Here is a 19,391-nt window from a genome sequence, read left to right as displayed (position 1 = left end):
TCTATGTAGCAACTTACAAAGAGTAGAGTAGTAGACTGATGGAGTAACAAATATCAGGAAGATTGAAGAATCAAACATTTGAGGCTAGAGGCTAGACTTACAAACTTTGACAGAATATGATTTGTCAGAATTAATATAGGACAAAGCTTTTTAATTAGTATATTTACATGAGAAAAAGCAAGAGCATTGTACAAACAACTCCTGCCTTTGCTCAGCATACACAACTGGACAAGGAAGACACAACAAGGTAATCATCATTGATCCCGACAGATAAAAAACTGACATGCAGTAGACAATCTGCCACAGGATCAACAAGATGCTGTTATTTCTCACAACACTATCAAATGTATAAAAGAAAGATAAAATTACAATCTCAGTTCGTGGACTGGCCTCTTCCGTTATCCATTACCCTGTGGCTGAAGGCCTAAAACAATCAATATTGCACAATCCCACAGATCTTATCATCCCTCCAAATCTGCAAAATCAGTGTTCGCAATAAACAACAGTTCAGAGGATAAGCAAAAATTGGAAGTGGCAAAAGAAATTAAGGGATGACAGTCAACAAAAGAAATTCTGAGTCGTTCTGCGTTTAACTGACCTATCAACACTATTCCGAGCTTTATCAGGCCGTTCAATAGAGTTATTTGCTTTATCAGGAAGATCTAAACTCTTCCTCGATTTTTCTCTCTTGTCAGTACTGGTTCTTGACTTGTCTCTTAAATCTAAGCTTTTCCTGGGTTTTTCTTTCTGGTCCATACTTGCTCTAGGCATCTCTCTTTGATCAGCACTTGATCTTGATTTATTATCTCGACAATCTGTGCTGCTCCTCCGTGGATGATCTAATCGTTCAGAACTCAATCCAGATCCGCTTCTTAATTGTGGTGATCTCTCAACAACAGATATGAACTTTTTAAGATGTTTTATGTACTCTGGATAAAGCTCCAAGTCACAGTGATTTCCACCTTTGACCCATAATGGCTCATACTTTTCTTTACAATTCTCCCACAGTTGCTTACCATGAGACCAATCAACCACATCATCAGATGTCCCCTGCAGCACATACAAAGTATAAATGAGTATATCATCATCATCTTCTCATACAAAGTATAAATGAGTTGGCAGGTTGGCACATGGTTGTCTATTTTTTAAATAAAACTGAACAATGAGATGGATGTGAGTGCCTGATCAAATTTAGATTTTTCGCTCAATGAGGTGGATGTGCAACTAGATGATATTACTAGATTTGGGGATAACTGCCTCCCTAATCAAAATCAATAGCATCGTCAAGTAACAAAGAAAATCACCATGGATAATTGATACCTGAACTGCAGTTAATGTTAAGTGTGTGCTTCACTCTCAACATCTACTCCCTTACCCAACCCCACCCCACACAAGAAGAAAAGAATAGAAAAGGTTTAACAAAATTTCTTAACACTCTAAAATAAGAAGCCGTAACATCATGTATTTTCACTAAATAGTTTAGATTTTGATTATTCAAGGTTCCTTCTTGCACTCAATCAAAAATAAGAACTTTAGAAGAGAGTTATGTTGGGGATCAAAGAGGGCAGAGAAGAGCCAAATGGTAAGTCAAATAGCCACCTTTGCAATATGTCTACACTTAGGAGGAATCTTGACTTGCACTAGTGTAAGAACAATAGTTGACCATTCCAAAATTACATCAAATATTCCAACAACTAGTTTTAACTTTAAAAACAACCCCACACCTAGCCATTTCCCCCGTAATATATGGCAGAGTAATTATAGCTTTATAATAAATAAGAACGTGAACAGACTGATAATCGTTCCAGTGCCTCTTCACAAAAATTAAAATCCAAGTCATTGTACTCCATACTACCTAGTACCTACCATGTGGATAGCCAGGTGACATTAGCAACATTAAGCCTTAAGAATTACAATCTTACTAGTTATAGATAATATAGCTACATGTTATCACAAATATATCACTTTTTTTTCCATAACCCTTCACCTGACTTTTCTAACCTCCCCTTGAGGATATTGCAAGTGTTATGAAACCACGTTAAGTTTCTAAATTTATTTTATCGTCAGCCTCCACCCCTCATTTACACCAAAAAAGAAACAAATACCAAGAAGAATGAAGTTCAAACTATGTTATAGCTGCCAGCCTGTTACCACACATACAACTCAAAACCACCAAGTGCCTACAGGATCACAACTCCCATGCTCACAATATGCAAAGAAGACACCATAGATCTCCAACCCTTCAACAGAAACAACAAATAAATGATGACCACAGACAAGACCATACCACAAAAACATTTTCTTCAACCATTCATACTCCGTAGTGCGGCTTTATGCCCCCTACTCTTCTTTTAGTTCATTTTATTCTGTAACTTTAGCTACAGCGGACAACATTCTATTAGTTTTTGTCCCATTTGATCCTTGGCTGAAAACAATAAAACAGAGGTATGCAATAGCCACCATCACACAACCATTTTTAATTAATCCAGGAGAAGGCAAGCAAAATAAAAGTTCAGCAACATGTTGTCATGTTGGTCCCATAGAGTTTAGAGTTTTAAACGCTACTTCAATTCAAAAAAGGTAAAAGACTAGCCAATTGCATGTGTCCCTCACTATCTGCAGCAGAAAAAGATTTACTTCTCCAACCTCCTTGTTTCTATCTCAATAACAAGTTTTCTTACATTCCTTATTTGAGTTGATATCAATTAGAAGCATACATGCTTTCAAGATACCCTATTGGAGTTGATGATTTCTTACAGCACGTTTTCCAAGTAGAATTCTGAAGCTACCTGTTTAAAAACACATAGATGACAGGGAACTACCGGTTACACTTGCCCCTAAACTGTCTACAGCTGAGAAAGCTTTACCCCAATAACTTTCCCATTTCCATCTAACTAATACGTTGCTTTCGTCATATGCTATCTGAGTTTCCCTTCATTAAACTCCTTAAAGACAATATTAGTGAGGCAGCACTCATGGAATAAAGTCTACAGGATTCTTCCCATCTCAAAATAATTGATTTTAACAGAATTTCTTGACATATTTCTCGTTGACAGTGCATTGATGAAATTTTTTGAATGGCAACACACCACATATTATAAATTTACATAATTGATTTGATCTAGGCAACTGGTAGTTCCATCTTTCACTCAAACAACAATTAAGCGTTGGGAGTCACAGGGATGGCAGAGAGTAAATTGCCAAGTCAAGTAGCTACCTATAAGGCTGCAACATATCTGCAGCAAGGAATTTCGACTTTCATAGTGTAAATACAATGATAGTCCATCCCAATATGGCAACTAACCTTTCGACAGATAGATTTCGCCTTGATGATAAGATACAATAAGCTTCAAATGTTTCCATTCCTACACTCAGTTAATCCATCCCCATGCCCAGCCACCTCTCAATAGACAGTGGTAGAATAACTAACGCTCGTACTCAATAGAACCTGAACATACTGAGTTTTACATCATGTATCTTTACATATTTCAAACCTAAAATATTCTGTTCTCCAGAATCAACTCGTAATACCATCAGATATGTGATCAGCCAACATTCACTGCTTTCTCTTCTATGTTGAACTCTCAATAGAAGATAATAGAGGATCAGATGTCCCACATCAGGTTCTCTTCCCTAAGCTCAAGATGTACAAAGAAGACATCACAAGAGTCCAACCTTTCAACAGCAGCAACAACAAAACATTCGATGTACTGCCAGGTGCCAGTCAAGTCCACTACTTCAAGAAACTCAAAGTTCATCCATTGATTTTTTTTGGCTGAATGTAACAGAAAGGAGATGTACACAAATTGGCATTACACACCCAATCACTCAAGGTTACATAAGGCAAGTAACACTATATCAGTCTTGCAGCATGAGGGCCAAGAAGATTAGTAGAGTTTGGAAGTTACTTGTATTTAAGAGAAGTATATGACAACCCAACTGCACATGTCTGCCACAGACTGAATCTCAGAAAGCTTTACTCCTCTAATTTCCTTGTTTCCATCGAAAACTCAAGTTGTTTTCTGTATTTGCTAATTATCTGAGTTGCTTTCAGTTAGAAGCATACATATTTTCCAAATTTTCGAAGTTCTTGATTTCCACTAGACTTGTTGGGAACTTGAGATCAAAATCAATGAACCTCCTAACCTAAAGTGTTTGTAGTAAAGTGCTTTATTAATTTGCTTCTCATTTGAATTGCTTACAATTTAGCAGTGTACACATATTCCAGACACTCTTACAGAGTTATGAACTTCTTCTTTCAACCCCGAGAAGACACAGATGAATCAAAAGTCTCTTATAGTTTACAATATAAAAAACTCCAACCCCAAAGAGACACAGATGTATCAAAAGTCTCTTATAGTTACAGCCTTACAGGTAAAAAACTTCCTCAAAGATTGTTATTCTAACTACGAGCAAATAATCTTCACAAAAGATCAGATGCACACACCAAACAACAAAATTCCATACTGCAGCAACGTTATAATGTAAAGGTACCCTTATATTATTACAATTTGAAGGATTTATAGAGGCACAAAGCACAATTCAAGCAAACTATTAAATGCAAGCCTATGCAGGAACCTCATGTAGTATGACATCAAAATTTCAAACTGTTGATGAGTCAGAAGATACTTACATGAATTACTAAAACAGGGCAACTGACCAACGGTATTTTGTCAATATTCTGCATTACAAAGAAACAAAGTTAGGAAGCTTGCACTTGTGTATCAAAGCTGCTCGTCAGTCAACAAACACCTTAACCCACCTTATATATGTCAAACCAATATGACCTCTTTACTGGATACATAACCCGTAAGCCAGACATAATTGGACTATGAAGCACAACAGCTCTTAATTTTGGTAATCGAGTAGCTAAATCTAATGTAGGCCCACTTCCAACAGATTGCCCGTATAATATGACATCTTCCTCCTTCACTCCATATCTTTCCACAAGACATCTATATGCAGCCTCTATGTCTGCATAAGTATTCTGCTCATTTGGCTGCAAGAACATAAGAAAAAAGAATTACATCTTCATTCGTGAAATCTGTAGGATCAAAATCATAATCCTATACAAGGTAAACAAAAAGGGGCAGTACTTGGTGATGCTAACATACCTTGCCTGTAGACTGTCCATATCCAGAATAATCATATCTGCAAAGCAACAATTAAACTAGAATGGATCAACCTACAATCATAAGCTAACTAACTGTTCAGCAGATTCAAACAGATAGTGATCATGGATCAAAAGAGCTCAAAGTAATGTCACCATGAAATCCGATAAGGGATACATCAATTAGTACAATAACTCCAAATATTAAAATTCAGCTCATTAACAATAGAAACTTCATCATTGCAAATGTACATAAAAAAACCCTTTCTAGGTCTCTAATCATCTGCATCGACTCGACCTAATCATCTTAACCTGATAATTTTTCTACACAAAAGATGGATTAAAAGTTTAAAACATGTTCTCAAAAAAAAAAAAACATGTTCTCAAACTTCCACTTCTTAGAAAATAATACAGACTGTAATCACTATTTCAACAAACAAAAATTTCTTGCTTTCCCCATTAAATTAACCACAACCACTTAAAAAAATCAACAGTTCCTGCCACACTACAACAAACAAACACTGAAAAGCAAAAAATTCTCCCATCAAATCAAAAGAACAAACACATACACCAAATTTAATTCTTTTTCAATTCCATCAAATCAACTACAGAAAACCCAAAATAATAATAAAAACCTGTAATTAATAGAATTAGAATAATAATAATTTAACAAAAAAAAAATAATGATGATTGATTTCATGAATTTACCCCATCAAATTGACTCTGAGGTGAATACTGAGCTCCCCAAAAAGCTCATACATCTGTCCCAAATCAGCAGCATTACCATGAGAATAAAGAACAGTGAGTTTTGCAATTGGATTTCTCATAAAAACTGCCACAATTTCATTCCCTTTTTTTGTACTTAGCTTCAAAACATCTGCATTTTCTCTCTCCACCACTTCACTCATCTTCATCTTCCCTGTTCCTTCCTCCATCACCACCTTATACGACGGTGGGTCCGGCGGAAAGAACGCGAATTTCGCCGCCATTGTCGATGTCACCGCCCCCATTTTATCAAATCCAAGACTAAATCAGCTCAAATTTTGTAAGATTTACAAAATTTTGGGTTTTCTACAACAATTGAAAATTCGAAACCAACAAATTCATCAAAATTTATTTCTATTTTTAGAAAAAATTATAGATATAGATATGAAGTTATTACCACCATTGAACACCAACAAAAATTGAAAAATAGGGAATTTTAATAAATAAAAAATAGTAATAAAAAGATTGCAAAATCAATTAAAACTTCAAGTTTTGATTTTAAATACAGGGAAAAAAAAATACCAACGTTATATTATCAGAAAAAATTTAAAAATATAAATAAAAAATAAAAAAGCTAATTGCTTTACTCAAAAATCATGTGAAGTGGAAGCTAACTTTCTCTCTCTTCTTGAATTTCTTTCTCTATGTACAGTAAACATGAATCATCGAAATCTACAACAATTGCATTAAATTAGGGTTAGGGTTTCGAGAGAAAGAGGAAATTTTTAAAAATTGCCTTTTTTTTTTTTTTTGTTTAATTTTTTATTTTAGGGAAGAGTGGCTTTAGCAGAGTGTAAAGTGTTAGATCTGTGTTGGATTTGTTTTATTTTTTTTGGTAATAAATAAATTTTGAAAGTCAGATGTCCAAATGTGAAAATGAGGAGAGAGAAATTTATAATTGAGAGAGTTTTCCGGCGAAATTTTGAGGTGGCACGTGCCGCGGCGTGTCGGAGTCAAAAAGACCGGTTATATAATATTATTGAGGGATATTTTTGAGCTAGACCTCATGGATGATGGTAACATCGTTGGCATCTACTCCCCGTAGCAACTAGCGAGATACCACTAATGACATTTTCGTAAATTAATGAAAAGGAGTAATGGGCTTGTTTGCTACTTTTAATAATTTTTTGGAGAACTTTTAACTTATTGAGTTCTATTAAAACATTGACCATATTAAAAAGATTGTTGGGTGTTTGGTAAAAAGCTATTCAAAGAACTTTTTGGTTTCAAAAAAATCATTTTGAAAAAGTTCAAAATAAGGGTCGTGTTTGTTGAAGCTTAAACTAATTGTGTTAACTGATTGTATTAACGATTTGATTAACTTGTTTTATTAGCTGATTTTATAAAAATGTTTAGTAATGGTTGTTGATTACTTAAATTGGTGTGAGTATGGCATGTTCTCTTCAACTTAATTATTTCAGTTCACTTCAGTTCGGCTCTAATCAGTTAAGTTTAGATCATTATTTCCTTCTCTCATAAACAATTCTTTTCAGCTCTATTCAGTTCAGTTCAGTTCAGCTCCAATCAGTTCAGTTCAATTTAGCGCAGTTCAGTTAATCAGATTAAGCTCCATGTGAAAATAAGTAATAAGCTAATTATGAGGGTAGTTAGTTGAGATAGGGTTTATAATAAAATGGTGGTATAAGTGTAATTTCACCTTAAGATATTAAACAAGCTAATGAATTTTTATTTTTTATTTTTTTTTTTTATTTTATTTTTTTATTTTTTTGGAAAAGGAGCTTATTTTTGTGAAATAAGCTTTCCACCAAACACTTATTAGCTTATCTAATTTAATAGTAATTAAGATTGTGTTGGTGAAATAAGCTAAGTTTGCTCAATAAGCCATTTACCAAGGACTACCCTTAGCCTTTTGAAATTAGTTTATTGAACAATTAACTTTTTAGCTAATAAATACACTCAAATAGCTTACAATTAACAGCTATTCACCAAATATTTTTACACAACTAGCTACTTACAACTACCTAGTAAAACCAGTTAATACAACCAACTATATTACGTAGTAGATCAACTAGCTATCATCTATATCAATCAATTCTTGCCACCAAAATTAACAATGTGACCAACAAAAAATTTCAACATTTTGATGAAATCAATTTTCTCTTTTTTCCATCTTCTTCCTTCCAACAAAAAAACCAAAATTATCTACAATTATCGAATCTCTAACCTCTTCATCTTCAAAATTTGTTTATCACGTAATATTTTCGTTGATAAATTAACACTTCTTTTTCCAATCCAGTCATCATAAAATTGAGACCCGGTTATAATGAAAAAAATTGTTGATTAACTTACGAAAATATTATTATGTATTTAAATTTTGTTGCTTATAACTTTTTTTTTTTTAATTTTTATTTTTTATGGAAATTAACAATTTTTTTTTATTTATTGGATAACTTTGCAAATAAACTCCATTACCAATTTTTCAAATTTGTTGTTTTCCCTTGTCGTCCAAAAATCATTATTTTCACAAGTTAGGTTTGTCCTTTTATCATGAACTAACTTACTTTTTCTTGCCTAAAATAACTTACATTTTGATTATTTTCTCAAACAAGTAAAAAAAAACGATGAAATTACAAATAATTATTACACTTTGACGAAAAAAATCCCATTTTTGGGGGTTATAAAACACGCTATTTAAGATATGGAAAACTGAGATGAAATCACAGAGGAGAGAGAAAGATAGAGAAGTTCATTCCTAAAGAGAGATCTTGTTAAGTCAAGGTAATAATCTAAACTTCTCAATTTGATTGATCTGCTGAAGTTGAATTCATGATAATGTTGATATGTTTCTCGATTTTGGATTAAATCCCACTGTTCTTGATTAATTTACTTCAGCAATTCTGGGTTAAATTGATTATAGTTGGAATTTCTGCTTTTTATGACAAATTTTGGGTAGTTTTATGGTGGTTGATTGATTGTAGGCTATTAGCTTTCAATTTAGGGTTTTGGGGGTGTGATTGATTGAAAAAATGGTTGAAATTGGGGATGTATCTGATTCTAGGGTTTGTAGAAGTAGTTCATTTGTTGAGATGGATGATAGCTTAAAGCAAGTTGTTGCTATGAGTGTTAGTGGGTCTAGGAATTCGAGTCAATTGGGTGGTTCTGCTTCTGGTTCAAGGAATACGAGCCCGGTAGGGCGAACGGGGTCTAGGAATACTAGTCCGTGTAAGCAGAAGGTTATTAAGACGAAACCACGGGGTTTGGATGAAGAAACCGTGGCAACGTTTAGTAAAGCCGTTCACCCGGATGTTCAGATGGAGGATAATATATGGGCAATGTTGCCAGAGGATTTGTTGAATGAGATTTTAGCTAGAGTTCCCCCTTTTATGATATTCCGGCTTCGTTCTGTTTGTAAGAGATGGAATTCGATCTTGCAGGATGGTAGTTTTCTTAAGTTTCACTCCCAAGTGCCGTCTCATGGGCCTTGTCTTCTTACATTTTGGAAGAACTCAAATACCCCACAATGCTCGGTTTTTAGCTTACCGCTGAAAACGTGGTATAGGATCCCTTTTACGTATCTGCCCCCATGGGCATTTTGGTTGGTTGGTTCTTCTGGTGGTCTTGTTTGCTTTTCGGGATTTGATGGTTATGATTTTAGAACCTTGGTGTGTAATCCACTCACACGGACTTGGAGGATGTTGCCAAGCATGCATTGTAATCAGCAGAGGCAGTTAATTATGGTTGTTGATCGCAAGGACAAATCTTTTAAAGTTATAGCCACTTGTGATATATATGGTGATAAGTCGTTACCCACTGAAGTGTATGATTCCAAGCTGAACAGCTGGTCGGTCCACCAAATAATGCCTGCAGTTAATCTGTGTTCTTCGAAAATGGCTTTTTGTGATTCTAGGTTGTATTTGGAAACACTTTCACCACTTGGTTTGATGATGTACCGGCTGGACACTGGATCTTGGGAGCACATCCCAGCAAAGTTTCCTCGGTCATTGTTGGATGGGTATTTGGTTGCTGGTACACAGAAGCGTCTCTTTCTGGTTGGAAGGATAGGCCTTTATAGCACCCTGCAAAGCATGAGAATTTGGGAATTAGATCATTCTAAAGTACTGTGGGTGGAGATTAGTAGGATGCCTCCCAAATATTTTCGAGCTTTACTGAGGCTATCAGCTGAGAGGTTTGAGTGCTTTGGACAGGATAATCTGATCTGCTTTACATCTTGGAATCAAGGAAAAGGCCTCCTTTATGACGTGGACAAAAAGGTTTGGTCTTGGATTGTTGGCTGTGCTCTGCAATCATACAACAGCCAAGTCTGCTTCTACGAGCCAAGGTTTGATGCATCTGTCTACTGACCTTGAATTTGTTTCTTCTTAATGAGGATTTCATGGGGCTTTCTTTGGCACTTCAGCCTCCAACATGTAAAATTTCATGTCCCTTATTCCTCGTTTTGCTTCATATAGGAAAAATGTTTTAGTTTACTCATATTATTGTGTCTAAGGCTCTAAGCTAAGTCACATTGTCAGCTTGTGTTGTTAATGTTAGAAATTGAGACTATGTCAACACATAATCCACATTTGCTTCCTGATGAGTTCACTACAGCAGTGGTCTTTTATTTTAGACATGACTGGCCATTTTGACTGAGAACGGTGATTCAGTGCTGATGTGACATTTGGAATGTGATGGGTTGGGTTGGTGAGATGTGTAATTGTACAAGTAAACATTATACACCATTTACGGGAGATTATGACAGGATCCTTTTGTCTCTCCAACTGCTGTATAATAATTGACAATATCAAGCACTTAATGTAAATTATTATCAATGTTTATTGATATACATACATTCTTATATTATGTGCTTTTGTAGCTTACATTCATCTTTTGTACATGCTATTTTTCTTTACGTAAAGTATTATGTCTTTGGATATTAAAATTACCATGATCTGGTAGACTACAGTTACAATCTGAATGGATGCAAATGACTTTCATTGCTATTTTATTTTTCGCTTGTCTCAAATTGCTGGAAATTTTTGTTTACACAATTGCATAGGTAATGCTATCAGCTCTGATGGATACTTGCTCTTCCTTAATTGCTAGAATAGTATGTTGAGGAAGCAAAAATGTAATGATTATGAATATATTTTTTCTCAATCCGATAAAGCTACTTATTTGTACTACTTCCTTCTATGTTTAGCTTTTCAGTGTCACAATCACTTTGGTACTTTTCTTGTGTAAACTTCAGTTAGTCTTTCTATCATCATTTAATGCACATAGTTAACAGTTAGTCTATCTCTTTGCATCTGATTGATGCAAGTCTAAGATGACAAGAATACAACTGTGTGGAAGCTCAATTTCATTGATAATATATTAATATGAACATCATTCAGATTTTGCATGCACCTGATTACAAACAATGTGGTGTTATATGTCATTATATCCTAGCCATAGCCGTGCATTCTTGGTATGGTTTTTTTTTTTTTTTTTTTTTTTTTTTTTTTTTTTTTTTTTTTTTTTTTTTTTTGTTTTTTCCCCTTCTGGGTCCAGGGAAGCCAGAACAGGCAGTACTCTTCACTTACTGGATTCTGAACTGAACCCAACTTAAGTTGTTTATCTTAGACTAGTCACAAAAATTGTTTATCTTAGGCTTGTCATGATATTGTTTATCTTAGACTGCTCACAAGATTGTTTATTCAAATTCATCACTTGATCTTTGTTGTGTCCTTTAATTTACGTTTAGTGCCAGAAGTTTAATTAGGTTTGCTAAAATTGCTCAACATTGCATTATTCGCATCTTTCTGAAACTTTTTATCCAGCTCCCTGAAGAGGTAGGTAGATATAGCGTCAAGATTGATGTATCATGATTCATGAATTAGATTCAGCATCTATCCTCTATGGTGGTAAGAATTGGATTGGAAATTTGTTATTGCCTCTTCTTTTTTGTTTATTGAGTTCTAGGTGATAACTTTGGAGACAATAATAGGCAATAGCCAAGGTTTTACAATACACCAAAATATGATTCACCTATGTTTGCTGGAAGCAGATAGTATAATGCTGTGTAGTGGCTTTCTTGATCGTGTGAGTCCTTGTCCTCTTGATTTGTAAATCCCTCTCAAATATTTACTTAAACAGTCTCTAATACTTTTATTATTTTGTTTGACTATTGATTGTTGTTATGTCTAATTGATTTATACTACCTCCGTTTCGCATTATCTGCAACAAAGGGGTATTATTTGTGAGATATAAAATATTCCTTTGTTGCAGATAATGCGAAACGGAGGTAGTATATTTGATAGCAACTGCTAAGTATATATGTAAATATAGAGCTTCTTCAGAATCAGGACTGCAGAACTATTGGCCTGATCAATCTGAGGTCTGCAACTGTATGACTTGAAGTGGCCATGAAAATGGAAGAGTTGTTCCTTTGTTGCATAGGGTATCTTGGCGATACACATGTGGAGAAATTTGAAATATGTTCTGAAAATGTCCTGCTTAGTTATGGACATACAGAAGAAGTCAGCCTAACAAGACTCTGGTGATGAGGCTGTGCCGCTGTGTACATCTTTACCTCTCAAGGCAAGATTCAAACCGGGTGTTTTATTGTGATTATTTCTAGCTGTTGCATGCCTTTTGCAGTTACTTTTTTTAAAATAAAATGTAATCCCTCATGCTCACTTCTCCTTGAAACTTCACTGTTAGATTTATTCATCTGATTTCTATTATTCCTTTTTCCTTTTCCAGAAAGGTATGTCTGATATTGTTTCTTTAATCACTTATTGCTTGTTCTTCTAGTTAACTTGTGTGAGGTTATGTGTTTATGTAATTACCATGCTTCTGTTGGGTTTCTTGGGTATTATTGTTGTATCCTTCTATCTCTATGGGTCCATGGCATAGGAGATAAGTAAATACCTTTCAAGTTATTCAACAAGGGCATCTTATGAGTTGTTTTCTTTATTTTTGGGGTAACCTCTTTAATTTCTTTCCAGATTAGCTCATCTGCTGGTAAAATGATAACGATTACGAATACAGGTTACAGTTGGATTTTCCATATTGGGCTAATTCAGTTAAATATTGTTCAGGTGATGTGTCATTTGATTAAATTTTGGTTTGGTTCTCGTAAAATTTTTAGTTGCTTCACATGGAGGGTCTTTCATGAATAAAATTATCATGAAAATCATTGTAAATTTATTATATAAATGTTATGGTTGGTTTAGTTTAGGTTAGGTCAAATTCAGAAGGGGTCCAAATTGTTTTATCTAATTACCAACTAACTTTGGGTTTTGGGTCAAATAAGTTTTTCCAGGTCCAGTGACAAAACAAGTAATAATTGCTTTGGTGTCATTTCTACTTTAAATGTTTTATTACATAAGAGAACAATGCAATGGAAAATCCTTGCTTAAATAATAAGCTAACATAATACTATGATAGAGAGGGTTTATAGGAGTGAGTGACTACATGAACTTATAGTTGTGCTAACTGATAGATGCTGATTGGAATGCAGTCAGTGGCGTACTGGCTGTAGCCTCTGCGTGCTATGATTGCATTTACAGCTTGGGTTGGGTGGAAAGAATCCCAGAAGACATACTTATTTCTGTCTGGACATGGTTGCTGCAAAGGAAGACAGGTAACTTCCCCTCCCGCTCTTCCATTCCCGCAGCAGGCTTTGGTTGCTTCAGAAAATCCTGTAACAGAAATCAGGGACGCTAATTAATTAGTAAGTGTTATCTTAAGTAATATCTAAGTGTAGTTGATGTTGCTTCTCACCATATTTAGAAGGATTTTGGGTCATGTCGCTGAAGAGATCGTAAATATTCTGGTAGACAAAGTAAGAACCTGGAAGGCTTTGGTTCAGTGTATTTGTCATTTGAATTAGACGGCTATTGAATGGAATGATCAAATTATTGACGCTTTCTACACAGCCGTTGTCCCTTGACTTAGATAAGAAAGATGGTATACATCCGAGGGGACCCGATCCAACCAGCACCATTTTTCTTGCACCTAGGTTGTATAGTCTCTGTAATCAAAAGGAAACAAAAGTACGATTTAAGCTGCTGTAATGATAATGGTATAGTAATATAGCTTATAGCAGAGTTGCTGACTTGAGGTTAGACTGCGGTTGTAGTTGGATGAATGGATATTAAATCGGCTAACTGGGTAAGTAGGAAAATTTAGGTGGGTTGCTTAGTTTTAGCATATTTTAGTTGCTTGTATTGTTGTACTTGCTATTTGTATCTTAACATAATTAAAAGTAAGTCTTCTCACTCTTCTGCTTCCATCTTATACTGTAGTCATTATTGACTAGTCATTAAATAGGTCAATTGTGCTATCTATATGCTTCATGGAACAATTGCTTTCTTTGAGATTGGATTAATGTGTTTGGTGACATACTAGCATAAAGGACTCAAAGTAGAAAATCAATAAAGACAGTACATAGAAACCGTAATTTACATTAAACTTTCAATTTCTATGGACTATAAACTAAACTGTCCTACTTTATTGTGAATTAGGTCACTCAGTTTTGTTTTGGATCAACAGTAACAGAAACAACCTCTTTACAATTGTGTAATAAAGGTAAAAGAGCCTCTTTTTAGTTGTGGGTAAGTTGGCATACATATGAGCTTCTTAATATTATCTTAGGTGAGAGTTTCTCTTTGGGAAGAATAACTACCACATACATAGGAGGGTTATAGGTGTGATAAAAATATGGATGGAATTACTATAGAATTCTTTCAGCTATATCTTGTGGTGAATGGTATTTTATTGAAAAAGCTTTGAACATCAACATCAGTTATAGTGAATTATTCCCTTTATCCCTATTTATTTAACGGGCTTTAACTTTAAACACAACTTGGACCATTATTTTTGTTGCTAATATATAGATGTTTTTGGGTTTAGCTTAATGTATACCACATATTATCAAATTATTAACTTTTTACATTTTCACAAATTGATAATTACAGATGTTGAAGGTGAAAATATTTCAAGTAAATAGGGACAGAGGGATTATTAGGATCAGTTAGATAAATTTGAAGATTAGACTAAACTGCATTTTTTGTTTTCTATGGATGGAAAGAAGTATAGGAATGAGCCTTACTGTTATCTGGGAAGTAAGTGTATTCATGAGGAGATCAGCGAAGGATTCCCCGTTGTAGATACGACTGCTGTCATATCTCTGAGGTTGCAGATAGTTGTTTAGGTAGTCATTGCCTCCAATGTCGATTAGAAAGACCGACTTTGCTAGATATTGGCTTAGCTCCTCCTGGTTACGGAAAAGCATTGGCAATTTCAGTGAAAGTGTCTCCTGAAATTGGGATATCTGCCCATTCAAGGATGTCCTCTGCCCCTGAAAAGTAGTAAGTTTAAAAGTGTTAAATGCTGCTCACTGTCACTTTCAAATACTAGTCAATTTATCTTCAAATTGATTAAATTTGATATCAATGTATTCATGCATGGGTCTTAGGTAGAGACGTAGAGTTATATGTCAATAGCAGCAGCAGAAGTAGAAAACTGCATCGTGAGTTTTCGAAAACACTGTTTTTTTTTTATTAAAATTTCTCTTCTAAAATGTAATGTCTTTGTTTCTAGCTTCATGAATTGTATCGTATCTTATAAATAAAAATTTTGTTGATAAGTTCTAGAATCATATTATTCATGGTTGCTTAACAAAGAGCAGGTTAGTTATTGGATGGAAGATTTTATATTTTCTACTCAAACATAAGTAAGCTTACATAATGTCTTCCAGTTTCATCAAGTATCCCTGCTGCAGCTGATGCGTAGTTGATTCCTCTAAGGATATTCTTTCCAAATGTTGTTATCGAGAAGTATGGTGGTATATATGGCAATCCCAGATACCGTGCTGTTATGAGCATTCAAAAAAAAATCAAGTCAGAATCAAGGAGCGAAAAAAATTCAAAAAATTTGGTGTGTGAATTCCAAGTTTACCTCCATAATCTACAACAGTCAGGCCGTTGCTGAACCGGCCTGACGGACCTCCAGTGTCTATCCCATATGGGAAGTAATTGGCCTTCGCTGCCGTGAACAAGTAGTTGTTGTTTCCATTGTCTATCAAGGAGTCACCAAAGATGAACAAAGCAGGAGTGATTGGTTCAGTTGCTGCACCATCTTGAGCATTGGTTACCACATTCAGCTCAGGTAATAATAAGCAGAGTAATGTGGCAGTGAAAATTACTCTCGTCTTCTCCATTTCTCTGCGTCTCTCTCTCACTCTATATGAATGTGTTTGTTTCAGTTTGCAGAGTGCAGACTCCGCTCGATTGCTCGGCTGTTTATAACTGCAGCGAAAGGGTCAGAGTTATTACCCTTGAAGGATAAAACAGTAAAGTCATAGCTTAGTTCTTATTGATTTACTTCTATTTTTGATGTGTTTTTTCCCGTTTTACAGTTACCCCGTGTTTGTAACTTTGGATTCTGACTACAGTCCAGGTAAATGATTATGAGTTTTGGTCCACATTATTATTTTTTACACTTACTGCATTTTCAAATTATTTAGTTGAACTGCATTCAATATGTTGGAGTCTGTGTTAAACATACGAGTAGGCAAGTAGCAGTAAATTAGTCGTATAATGGGGTCATGGCATCAGCAGAGGTTACAGGGATGGATAAAACCAGAGTAAATGCACTTGATATCTCTGTTTCCAGTTGTGATTATGGAGCCGTCCCTGTTTCCGTCTGCAGTTTATGCAGAGCTACTAAATACTGAATAACGTGGCTTTTAGTTCGTTGTCTGTGTTTATATTTTCTTAATCATTTTAGTTCTTACGTTTCCGTGCATTTTCTTTTTCTAATTCCCCTGTAATTCTGTTAGTTTTGGTATGGGAAAGAGAGCTCGCAGGGCTGCAGGAAAAGACTAGCATAAGTAATTTTCCACGTAAATCTTCTTAGTTGCCCTTGATATGTGTTTCGTCTTGCTGTTGGCTCCAACCTTTTGGGACAAATTTGGGTTCGATTTTCACCGAGATTAAAGTAAAAATAAAAGGAAAATCTCCCATCACCTATACCTTAGTGTTTTAATTATAAAGTATGCTGTGCTATTGGCTCAGAAGTCAAAAGTCCAGCTTCCTAGGGTAAAGGGTTTAAATGTGTCAATGGAAAGTCCATTCTTTAGTCTTGTACAATCATGAATTCATGACAATCTTAAATTAACAAGATATCTACTTGTAGTATATTGTTATCGTAACTAACTTTAATATTTGAATGGATATCAAAGGGGAATTTTAATGGTTGTACCATTAGTTCTCAGCTTGGAGGTTGGTGGTTGGATTTTCACCCTTCTCAACCCCTTGGTTAGTTGGGAGTTTTTAGTTTTTACTATACCCATTTCTAGCCTTTGAATTAGGGTTTTTTTTTCGTAGTCTGATATTTTCTTCGAGTCCTCTCTTAGGTCTTACGTGCTCCATGATCAACAATAAAAAAATAGGATTAACACAAATAATGCACAACAGCATAATTATGTAAGAGCAGCCTTGCTGTGAATGAGTAATTATCTGGCCGTAAGCGAGGTCTGGTGACTGGTGAGGTTAATGATCAATTAAGATTAGTACAAAGGTTCTTTTTGAAAGACCCACAAGAATGTTTAATCTGTCTGAGTTGAAGCTAGATACTTATGTTCGTACTTGCTTGATAACTAATTGTTCTCTAATTGATGTTATTGCAGTTAGACTTGTAATAGATTTAAACTGTATTTTGGCTGACCTACTTGACCTGATAATTACTGTGAGGTCTGGACTCACCTAGACTAAATTCATCATAATAATTCTAACAGTAGACCTATATATATGACCTGACCAAACAAATCCGAATCGAGTCACTGAGCACTTGAACATGACCCGAACTAAACCTGACTTGAATAACCCGACTTTAATAACCTGTTTTCCACATACTGTTTGAGGTTCTCCATAAATGGCATATGCAAACCAAGATCCAAAAAAGTTTCCACCTTTAAAATTCAGTTAATCCCCTGAATCTATCAACTACCAGTTCTGCAAATTGTTCTGATTACTTATTATCCACCATCTTGCAAGAAGTTCAGGCCCATGCTTCTTTTAGATTAATTTCAAAACTACACAACCACCCCAATTCAATTTATATTCTGAAAAATTACCAATTTCTGACATCTGAAGAGCAAAACCTACCAGCTAAATGCATGTTTAATATTCTTTCTTTTTTACTTTGTGTAAGGGACCAGTAAAAAAAGGTTAAGTTTGACCTTCATAAAGGTAAAATATGTACCAATTTGGTCACTATATATCTTTGATTAAATTCATTATATGGTTATGTATAAATTTACTAAAACAGGGTTCTATCTGCAGGTGAATTATAAACCACACAACATGAAACCTTCTATTATGCAGCAAGGAAGGTGAGAGTTTCATTTAATACTCCCTGCCGTTTCTTTACGGGCATTCATGGAGACGGGCCCGCTCTCTGTCACGGATGCTTCATGAAATTTGGCAATGGTAAGATTTTTAGTACCAGTTGCTTAAGTTTTAACCTTAGCTGTTTATTTTCCTTGATCCAGATTATTCGATATAATTAGGAGTATCACTAACATTGATATTTAGATGTTACATATGAAAATCGTTAACTTGGTGTGCAAGTGTATGTTTGCGTACTTTTGGTCTGGTTTGTTATGATTCAGTAACTTTTTATTGCATATATAAGAGATGTACAACTCAAAATAATCAACCCCGAAGAGTACTACGAGTATAATGGATTCTTTCTTAATTATCTATATGGGGCTGGAAGACTGTCCATGCTCTAGTCCCTACATTTGCTAAGGCACATTTTATCATTAATACACAGCATGTCGAAATGCTAACTTCTATAGTCTATGGAAGAGGGAAGGCCGGGCAGTAATGTGCTCACTAGTCCAGAGTTTCGAGTCTTAAATATCGAGTTTGAATCTTCATAGCGTTAGGTTAGGAGCTTAGGATTATTTAGATAAAACTTATGTTTACTATGCAACACTTGCGTGGTGCTCTGAATAATATTATTTGCGAGTTTAGAGGGGTGTCTAAGACCAACCTTAAGAGACGCGAACATAGAAGTCTAATTAGCCCCTCTAATCATAACAACTTCAACAATCGGAATTTTAATTTATTCGCCATGAAAATCATTAATGTTTATGTTTCATCCTTAAATTTATATTTTCACATAACCATGAAAATTATTCATGCAAATTTTCTTCATTAAATCTATCTGTTATGGATGCTAAACACCTAAATCCTTCAGCAAATTCTAAATCTGTCAGCAGTAACTTCAATAATAAATGAAAATAAATAAAAATACTATGATTAAGTTAGTTGAATAATGTAGTATCACTGTATCTCTTATTCATTATGTCTAAGTTTGATTTTTTATTTTTGTTTTCATGGCAATTTGGTCGGTAGAAGTTTGTCGGTAAAGTTTAAGCACAAAAAATTGAGGTTAGTTTTAAGTGGGAATCTTGTCTTGTGTTCTTTTCCATTTACCAAGAGAAACAGCATTATTATGTTGCTTAATCTACATCATTACGTTTGTGGCTCTCTATGAC

The 19,391-nt window shown here is 34.8% G+C and overlaps 2 protein-coding genes and 1 pseudogene across 2 annotated transcripts; 1 reads left to right on the top strand and 2 right to left on the bottom strand.

Moving 5' to 3' along the window:
* Window positions 1–51: 51 nt before the first annotated feature.
* LOC145595419 (uncharacterized) lies at window positions 52–6,407 on the bottom strand. Its single transcript, XM_081651829.1, has 6 exons — window positions 5,819–6,407; window positions 5,115–5,151; window positions 4,763–4,999; window positions 4,634–4,681; window positions 599–1,050; window positions 52–475 (listed from the first exon to the last, which is right to left on the bottom strand). The coding sequence occupies exons 1-6, from the start codon at window positions 6,118–6,120 to the stop codon at window positions 406–408; spliced, it is 1,146 nt and encodes a 381-aa protein (XP_081507955.1). The 5' UTR covers window positions 6,121–6,407; the 3' UTR covers window positions 52–405.
* A 2,190-nt stretch (window positions 6,408–8,597) lies between these two features.
* Window positions 8,598–10,715, top strand: LOC145595002 (F-box/kelch-repeat protein At5g15710 pseudogene; annotated as a pseudogene).
* Window positions 10,716–13,296: 2,581 nt separating this feature from the next.
* LOC145595420 (GDSL esterase/lipase 7-like) lies at window positions 13,297–16,087 on the bottom strand. The gene is made up of 5 exons (XM_081651830.1): window positions 15,782–16,087; window positions 15,568–15,695; window positions 14,934–15,182; window positions 13,604–13,853; window positions 13,297–13,521 (listed from the first exon to the last, which is right to left on the bottom strand). Exons 1-5 carry the CDS (start codon window positions 16,041–16,043, stop codon window positions 13,301–13,303), a joined length of 1,110 nt encoding a protein of 369 aa, XP_081507956.1. The 5' UTR covers window positions 16,044–16,087; the 3' UTR covers window positions 13,297–13,300.
* Between the last annotated feature and the right edge of the window lie 3,304 nt (window positions 16,088–19,391).

This window comes from Chenopodium album, chromosome 19 (assembly GCF_948465745.1).
Source record: "Chenopodium album chromosome 19, dcCheAlbu1.1, whole genome shotgun sequence".
Lineage (NCBI taxonomy): Eukaryota > Viridiplantae > Streptophyta > Magnoliopsida > Caryophyllales > Amaranthaceae > Chenopodium > Chenopodium album.
Note: the sequence above shows the minus strand (reverse complement) of the source record. Positions and strands in the feature narration are given on the sequence as shown.

Bases quoted from the DNA above. Each gene is read 5' to 3' on its own strand.
- LOC145595419 (XM_081651829.1), bottom strand. From the start codon at position 6,120: ATGGGGGCGGTGACATCGACAATGGCGGCGAAATTCGCGTTCTTTCCG. The intron at 4,682-4,762 runs GTGGGTTAAGGT...TTTGTAATGCAG, and splicing joins ATTGGTTTGACATATATAAG to AATATTGACAAAATACCGTT. The intron at 476-598 runs GTCAGTTAAACG...CTGATTTTGCAG, and splicing joins GCTCGGAATAGTGTTGATAG to ATTTGGAGGGATGATAAGAT.
- LOC145595420 (XM_081651830.1), bottom strand. From the start codon at position 16,043: ATGGAGAAGACGAGAGTAATTTTCACTGCCACATTACTCTGCTTATTA. The intron at 15,696-15,781 runs GTAAACTTGGAA...TGCTCATAACAG, and splicing joins GACTGTTGTAGATTATGGAG to CACGGTATCTGGGATTGCCA. The intron at 13,522-13,603 runs GTGAGAAGCAAC...TTTCTGTTACAG, and splicing joins CCAAAATCCTTCTAAATATG to GATTTTCTGAAGCAACCAAA.